Source organism: Gavialis gangeticus, unplaced genomic scaffold (genome assembly GCF_001723915.1).
Source record: "Gavialis gangeticus isolate Ggan-Ray unplaced genomic scaffold, GavGan_comp1, whole genome shotgun sequence".
NCBI classification, from domain to species: domain Eukaryota; kingdom Metazoa; phylum Chordata; order Crocodylia; family Gavialidae; genus Gavialis; species Gavialis gangeticus.
In genome coordinates this window covers 6,843,937-6,853,070 of record NW_017729029.1, presented here as the reverse complement: position 1 = coordinate 6,853,070, position 9,134 = coordinate 6,843,937, and the positions used below count along the sequence as shown (strand labels likewise).

Below are 9,134 nucleotides of genomic sequence, written 5' to 3'. Positions count from 1 at the left end.
ATCTCATTGGGTTGATGGAGACCTAGTGGGATGACACGTATGATTGGGCAGTGAATATTGAGGTCTATAGGCTTTATCAGAAGGATCGGATTGGGAAGAAGGCAGGAGGCATGGCCCTCTATGTGAAAGAGTGGAACCCCGCCGTACAGATCACGTTTGATACCAGGGAAGGGTCCCTTGAGACCCTCTAGGTCAAGATGCAAGGGGGATCAGGAGAGGGAGACCTGATGGTGGGAGTTTACTGCAGGTCTCCCTCCCAAGAAGAAGAGAGTGATCAGGCATTCTCCGGGGAACTGACTGAGGCAGCTAGCACTAAAGACATGATGGTCATCGGTGACTTCAACTACCCTGACATCTGTTGAAAGGACCATTTGGCCAGCTCCAGCAGGTCTGCTAACGTCTGGGCATCTATAGACAATCTGTTCCTGACACAAGTTGTGGAAGGGCCTGCTAGGGGTAAGGCCACTCTGGATTTAGTGCTGATCAAAGGGGAGGATGTGATAGGTGACCTTAGGATTAGAGGTACTCTGGGCGACAGTGATCATGATTTGATTAGGTTCCACATCTACTGAAAGGCTGGGAAATCAGTAGAACAGAAATCCTAGACTTCAGAAAGGCAGACTTTGGCAAACTCAGGAGGTTAGTTGGAGAGGCTCTCTGTGACCAGTGACTGGATGTTTTGGGAGTTCAGGAATGGTGGTGCCTCCTTAAGGGGACAACTCTCACTGCTCAAAAAGAGGCAATTCCCACATGGACAACAAGGAAAAGGAGCCAAGAGACCCACTTGGCTCAGCAGGGATATTAGGGAACTACTGAAAAAGGAAAAAGAAGCTTACAAGCAATGGAAGAATGGTTCAACAACCAGAGAGGAGTACGCTTATATTGCCAGGGTCTGCAGGTACAAGACACGGAAAGCCAAGGCAGGCATGGAGATCAAACTGGCAGCTGAAATAAAGGACAACAAAAGGTCCTTCTATAGATACATAGGGAGCAAGAAAAAATCAGGCTCCACTGTGGGACCCCTACTGAATACAGAGGGGCAGCCTATGGTTGATCCCTGTGAAAAGGCAGAGCTCCTAAATACATAGTTCACATTGGTATTCCTGAAATCAAACCAGGACTGTTCCATCTGTCCAGAGGGAATATGGGGAATATAACAGACTACATGAAATCAGTCCCGAACAGGTGAGGGAACTATTAGAACGCTTGGACATTTTCAAGTCTGCTGGACCAGATGACCTGCAGCCGAGAGCCCTGAAAGAACTGGCTGAGCTTATAGCAGGGCCACTGGCAAAACTGTTTGAAGAGTCATGGAATGTGGGAGTGGTCCCGGATGACTGGAAGAGAGACAACGTGGTACCTATCTTCAAGAAAGGGAAGAGGGATGACCCTGCAAACTAAAGACTGGTCAGTCTGACTTTGGCCCTGGGAATTTTTTTTGAAAAAAATTGTTAAGGAGGCCATCAATTACAAACTGGTAACTTGTGGGGTATTAAGAAGTAACCAGCACAGCTTGGTCAAGGGTAGATCATGCCTAACAAACCTGGTGTCCTTCTATGACCAGGTAACTAACCATCTGAATGAGGGGCATGAGGTTGATATCATTTACTTATACTTCAGTGGAGCCTTTGAGTCTGTTTCCCACGAGATTCTGTCAACTAAATGGGAGGGTACTGGGCTGGACCAGTCTACAGTGAGGTGGGTGGACAGCTGGCTTAGAGGCCAATCCCAGAGAGTTGTAATTAGTGGACTGGCCTCACCCTGGAGGGTTGTCTCCAGTGGTGTCCCTCAGGGATCTGTGTTTGGACCCACGCTCTTTAACATATTTAATAATGACTTGGATGAGGGTGTAGAAAGCTCAGTGATTATGTTTGTGGATGATACTAAGCTCTGGGGAAACGCAGGCACATCAGAGGATAGGGTAAAGATCCAGGATGACCTTGACAGACTGGTTTTATGGGCAGAATGGAATCAGATGAGGTTTAACAGGGAGAGGTGCAGGGTTCTTCATCTGGGTAGGAAGAACCTTCACCATAACTGCATGATGGGTGGTGGTACGCTGGCTGGTACAGCATCTGAACGGGACGTGGGGGTCACAATCGACCGGAACATGAACATGAGTCAACAGTGGGATGAGTTTGCCAGCAAGGCAAACAGAACTCTGGCGTGCATCAGCCAATGCCATGTCTTATAGTATAACAAAACAGTGCAAAAAGCGTGTTTCTCTCTGTTGCCTGTAGATAGAGTGATATATTGTGATTCAGTGAGTGAAAGCAAGATTTTCCCATAGGAAGCAGAAACCATGAGGATCAGCAGGAAAGACCACAAGGCTTTTTAAAGGTTTCATTGAAATGGGTGAACTTGTTTGAAAAAAAAATAGAAACAGTCTTGACACCCCTGTCCAGAGTATCAATGAAGGCCTTGGATTAGTTCTCAGCACAGATATGACATCATCCCAACAGCCCAGGTGTCCTCATTGCCTGTAATAATAGCAGTAACCGCTAATGAAATGGAACATACCTAGACTAAAGCTATAGCTGCTGTTAATTTCTGTGTGTTTGTGAAGGGTGGTAGAAATTTGTACTTGCAGTGAGGACAGCAATACAGAAGTTCTTGAAGGGAACTAATTTAATTAAAGCCAAGTGTAACGTGCTGACGTTCAAGTTCATCCTGGGCCATTGGGAAGGAAAAGCAGTTTCTAAGAGGAAATGGTGTGAACCTCCAAGTGGGAATGCTGAACTGCTGTGCTGGCAGCTCTGCTTAGTTCCACACTGGAGGGTTCTCCCCGAATGCTGAACATGTAGAAGAGTGATTCAGAAGTCTGCTGGGCATCAGCTTTCATACCACTACAACCCACTGAGCAGTCAAAAATACACGCTAGTGTGACAGGATTACATTGGCTGGTAAAAACCCAGCTGCACACAGGGCAGCTATCCCATAATGAAATTCCACTGGCAGAGAGCATGTTCCTCAGTGCGTCACTGCCAGCCCATTCCTCTCGCTGCTTTTGCATATTAAAACTAAGTAAATTCCATTAAGTGTGAAGAGCCTTACCAGGCACACTTGCTGAAGCATTTTTTCTCATTTAGTTCATTTAAATTGCTTTGCACAGGAATATTTTATTTGCACTTTACATGATAACTTGTAAATGAGGAACTCAGCCAGGCTGCTGTATTTGAACCATTAGCAGTATAGCTCAGACCCTGTTGCAATGACAGTTGCCGTAGGCAGGGAAATCCAATCTGAATGGCTGCAGCCAGGATGGATTCTGTTTCTAAGAGCTGATTCATAGAAAACAGCTCAAGCAAAGACCTTACATCTGAGAAACACGTCTCTCTGTACTGAGTTACAAACTGGGCCAGACTGCACAACTTGCCTCATGCACTTTGCAAGGCCAGTGGATGTAGATGACCGTTCCTCCCTGAGTGACCACATGAACTCCTCTCCCAAGATTTATGGGAGAGCTTGCACCTGTAGCTCATTAGTGTTGTTTTCAAGTAGCATTAATGAATGTGGGTCCTAAGCCAGAGACAAACCGACAATCCAACCTGCCCCTCTCAGTGAGGCCTCATCAGCACTTTCCTGTTATTGTTATTTCCTGCCTCCTCCCAGGAATTGTCTGTTGGATGTTTCATCTTCACAGAAACATGGACCTGGAAAAATTATTAGGTTTTAGTGCCTGCCCAGAGGTTTCTCTGCTGCTCATCCCCCATCATGTCCCAAGATAGCAACATGACATGCTGCCCATAAAATGCTTGCATCCCCTTTCTCAGCCAATCTCTGGCTTTGCCAGTTTTGACTTAACAAGTTCTGCCCTCATGTGATAATAAAAACAATCCCCCTTTCCTAGTGGTTTCTATCATTTATGTAAATTTTTCCTTCAGTCTGTTCTGCAGATTCCTGTTAACTCCTAGGTTGTATATTAGTCTGAAGGATGCACAGTCCATGAACTCCACTATGCCCAGCCTGTGTTGTGTTTGCAATTTATCTTGTCCTTCATCTCCATCACATGGTAATAAATCTCTCCACACCCCCTTCCTGTACTGCAGGCCTGTACAACTCCATGGATAGCTGGATGATTGTCCCCAACATCAAACAGAACCACTACACAGTGCACGGGCTTCAGAGTGGCACCCGATACATCTTCCTTGTCAAGGCCATAAACCAAGCTGGCAGCCGGAACAGTGAACCCGCCAGGCTCAAGACAAACAGTATGTGACAGGATATTTGTTTCTGATTTGGTGGGAGATAGAACAACTTGATTGATCCCAGAGTCCAAAAAGATATTGCTGAGATATTTTCCATGACTCCCTAATTGTTATTGCTTACAGCTGCGCTGCAAAAACTGGAAGGCAGTGTTCGGTTTCTTGCTTGACTTGTTCTTCCCTCAACAACAGCCACCGGCAGGATTACTTGCAAACTGGTTTGTTTCTGTAGGGTTGTTCCTGTACATGGCTCTACACAGGTGGTTGTTGCATAGTATTTCCAGCTGGCACTGAGAGGCATGTGCTAGTTTGTTACAGGAGGGATAATTGTATGATTGTTGATGCAAGTGTTCCTGTCTTTGCTGGTGTATTGTCTCCACTCCTTTCCTCCCAGTTAACGCTACTTAGTGGCCATGTCTTACATGACACACTGACTGCACAATAGCCCAAGGCTACTGCGCAGTAGTGTTGCATGGCAGAAAGCACGATGCAACACTTCTGCACAGTAGTCTTGGACTACAGCGCAGTCAGCGTCTCGAAGTCATTCATCAGCGCTACTGCAGTCATTTAGCACTAGTTAATGCAAGTACTAAACGACTGTGCAGTGAGTGTCTCGTGTAGATGCAGCCAGTGTCTAGTACATTCTTTTGGGCAGGAACGCTCCTTTGTTTCTATTCCCTGATTGGGACCCTAAGTACCTCTAGAATAATGTGTAATACCCATAAACATGATTTGGAGAAGGGGGTTCAAATGGGAACAAAGTGACCTGAACTTCTTCTCAGAGCTTTTATCCACATTTTTCTTTTGAATTGTACAAATGTAACAATGGGCCTTACTTTTATTTTGCCTGTTCAGAACAACTGTTCAGTTTCTTAGTTTCATATCAAAGTGAAAGCGCCAAAAACCTGCTCTCCTGGATTGAATGAGCATCCTACATTTTAGGAGATTCATTAATTCAATCTTGGGAGGATAGCCTTCTATGTGCCAGGCTTTAAAGCTGCTGGTCTGCCATGGCTATTCACGTGGATCAAACTTCTCCCTGGCTCACCATGGACAGGAGATCTGTGGTATGTATCATCACAGTTACTATTTACTGTGAAAAGGGAGACTGAAAAACATTTTATATGGAAAAAATGTATTTGACTATAAACAGCTATGGAGCAAGAATTAGTGCATAGTTCAGTTCTCCCAGGGTGAATTTGCACAGTAGTGAGGGAATAAATTAAATATATTCTAAAACTGGTGTTAGGATGAGACTGCAAATCCATTGACATCAAAGTCAGTAGGACTGGGTCCACTCTTACCATGGAGTGGATTATGAAGATTGAGTTTCTGTGTCTGGGGTGAGGAGAAGTTGAAGCCTCATTTCACACAAGCCCAGAAACATAATGAGGGATGGTTGTTTCCCTCTGCCTGCTGGTTTGTAATATAGAAATAAATGTAAAATTGTAAGAATAGCAGTCATTCATCCAAATAAAATGTGAGTGGTCCCTCTCCTGGCTTTTGTCCAGCATTGCTTGATCTGTGTGATTTTGGCATTCCTCTGTCTGGTCCTGATGTGCTCACCATTCACTTTTGTTCTTTTTCTTGATGTTTCATTTGCGTCTGTGTTCTGCCCTTGACTAGGCTTTTGAAATTATTTCTTGCTTCTGCCATCTCAGTTTCTTCATGGAATCTTTGTAACTTTAAATAAAATTAAATTAAAGTCTCTGCATTAGAGAAAAAGGGAAGATGCTGAGGGATAAAGAAACTCCAGTCTACTTCTCCTTTGTTTATTAAACACACAGTCCTCCTTCACTTGCTGTTTAAAGCATTCAGGCTGGAAATAAGAAATTGGTGACTTCACAATCCATGAGCTGATATGACAAACCTACTCAGAAGTAAGGAAAATTAGTTTTGTTTCAGTAGCTCTCAGGGGATCTTGCATGCCTTTTTTTATTCATTCAGTCATCAGAGATATTAACATTTGGCTAAGTGCTGTGTTTCAGAGATGAACCTGATTTACTGGATTAAATGAGTGTTGGATCAGCTTTTTAATTCTCATTTTTCACAGTGGGTCTGTCTGAAGCAGCTTTCTACATTTGTGAAAATATAGAACAGGAATTGCATCAAGTCCTAGAGAAATTGCTAACATATTATTGTTGTTTTGCCTGTTCTGAGATTAACTTCTACCTCCAAGGTTGCATACATGATCATGTAAATGATCAATGCATCCCTAACTTAGTAGACAGGAGATAAGTGAATGCATAAATTAATATTCAAATACTGTTCTCAGATTATGTTTGAATATTTATCTATACCCAGCATTATAATTAATGTTACCTTGAGACTTCTCCTGTAACCATCTGCTTCAAATAGCTTGAAAAGCACTTTTTGGCTAATGTGCTCTATGTTTCACCTTAGTTCCAGCTTTTGGAAAGTTTTGAGCAAATTCTGTTTGCCTGGTTTAGACTAGCTAAGGAAGATGATAAACCTCATCAGCTGTAAAAATATTTAAGGCCTTTTAATCCACACATTTTAAAAATAAAGTGAAATTTTCCACTTCTGAAAACCAGACTTCAGACTTACTTTAAATGAGACAAAAAATAATATATATAGCTAATTAAACTATCAATTTTACTAGTGCAAAATAAAAAATCCCCCAGCTTCTTAGCTGCTGCCATTTGTGGTAGCAATCCCTCACGATCAAGGATGATCACTCCCATGAATCAAGTAAAGGGTCTGTTAATGGCTAAGAAGGTCAGTCCTAGAGCTGCAAACTCTCCAGCAAATGCCACAGGTAATGGTTAAAGGGGAGGTCAGACACTGGATTTCTCATTCTTGTTTCCTTTCATTCCAAACCATTTTATATCATCTATAATCAGAACTCTACATGGATTGTAAATGATGGTTTGGATAGGGACAGTCATGCCTCAGGACTGAGTAAAAATGTAACTACATGAGTCTAGTGTTTTGCCATTGGGCGAGTTCTAGTCTATGCTGGTGTCTCTGGGTATGGACAGATGATCAACTTGCAGAATGTGAAAAGGGGCTGTAGACCTACCACAAAGCAGCCGGTGCACAGTAACTGTCTATATAAGGGGCAGGCAAAATATGGCTTGCAGGCTGGATTCAGTCCACCAACCAGGCCATTTTATCTGGCCCGTTGGGCCCCTAAAGAATTTAGAAAATTAATGTTCATCTGCCCCTGGCTGCCTGTCAAAGATGACAAGGTGCCAAGGACCCAGGAAGAGCCAGGGGCAGGACCCAGCAGCAGCAGCAAGGCCCGCCTGGCCCTGCCTCGCCCCCAGCCCTCCAACCCCAACCATGCCTGGAAGAGGCTTCTGTCCTGGGCCCATGGGGCTGTTCCTTGCCTCCCCCCATTTGAGAGTGGAGAATCAGATAAGAACAGGTGCGGGGTGGGGAGGATCACCGGTGAAGCAAGAGCTAGCTGGGCCCAGCCGGCACCACACAGTTCCAAGCTGGCTCCTGCTGCACCATGCAATCCCAACCAAGCAACTGGAAACTACACACTGCTGGAGTGGCAGGTGGGGAGTGGCGGGCACAGGCGGGAAAGTGGCAGTGGGCAGGAGTATGGGGCCCCAGGGCTTAGGGCTGGTGACAGCAGGAACAACTGGGAACTGCAGGGGCTATCACAGGGGCCACGTGCCTGCAACTCCCACACTTGCACTGGAGGGACGCCCCATGCTGAAGCTGAATGCCTTCTCAGCCCTCTGCTGTGCAGGTCTGCTGACTCTACTGGGAGTAGAGGAAGCCCCACCCCCTGCTTCCCTGTGGAGTCCAGCATGGGGCTTCTCCAAGTGCAAGTATGGGAGCTACAGGTGTGCATGGAGCCCTCATAATACAGGCAGCTGGGCATGCTGCTCTCCTTCCCACCTCTCCCTCTCATGTGCAGCACTGGCTGGAGCTGTGCCCCACCCAGCACCAGTGTCTGCACCAGGCATAAGCTTTCTGAGCCCCCCACCTGCTGCTGCTGCTGTCAGAGGGGGCTGCGTGCTATGTGGGGGAGTGTGTTGGGGGGGCCCACACCCCCCAACCTCCCTCACATCCAACAAACTTCACATACCCACACCCTTCCCCTCCAAGCCCCACACACATACACACACCCCAACATACCCTATGTTCCCCCACAATCCCCCTAAAATATGTTTTAGTAGGTGTTTGACTTCCAGTGTATGCTTTTGGGGAGGGGGGGCGGGGGTCTTTTTCTTCTTTTTCTAAGATGGCAACTCCTTTCCCAAAAGGAGTATTTCTGGGGGGCAAGGAGAGGGATGTCTAATGGCAAAGGTCAAGGGTTAGGGGGTAGGACTTCCAGTCCCAAAATGGCAACCAGGGGGCAGGGCAACTGTTAAGAGGCAGGGCTACCCACTCAGCCCTGGACAGCTCACCAAAACTCATTAAGCGGCCCTCTAGCTGAAATAATTGCCCACTCCTGGTCTATATGCATACCCTGACTCCAGTGTAAGGGAAAACTAAATTGGACAGCTTAAACCTGAATGAAACAGGGCTCAATTGTTCCAATTTAGCTTTCACTTACTGTGAGAGAAAGATGAGCAGATAGACAGTTATTTCATCGATTTTCGTAGATTTAATAGATTTCATAGACACTAGGGACTGGAAGGGACCTCATGAGATCATCAAGTCAGCCCCCTCCGCCCCCCCTGCCATAGGCAGGAAGTCCACTGGGATCAAGTGACCCCAGCAAGAAATATATACACCTGTTTTTTTAAAGAGTCCAGAGTCCGTGCTTGTACCATCTCTGGGGGGAATTTGTTCCAAACCCTGGAGACGTGCACCATAAAGAACTTTTTTCTTACATCTAGTCTAAATCAGCCTTCCTGGAGTTTATGGTCATTAGACCTTGTTATCCCTTGGGGAGGTCTGGTGAACAGGTATTCTCCCAGGTCCTGAGGTACCCCTCTTATGTTA

At 45.6% G+C, this 9,134-nt stretch overlaps 1 protein-coding gene across 4 annotated transcripts in view; it reads left to right on the top strand.

Moving 5' to 3' along the window:
• MID2 (midline 2) overlaps positions 1-9,134 on the top strand; it is a 597,656-nt gene that overhangs the window by 497,826 nt on the left and 90,696 nt on the right. For 3 of the 4 annotated variants that reach the window (XM_019521167.1, XM_019521164.1, XM_019521166.1), the window contains one exon: positions 4,050-4,211. The exons of the other annotated variant lie outside the window; for it this stretch is intronic. In XM_019521167.1, the coding sequence (XP_019376712.1) occupies positions 4,050-4,211 (162 nt within the window). The remainder of the gene's footprint in view (positions 1-4,049; positions 4,212-9,134) is intronic. 4 annotated transcript variants of the gene reach the window in all.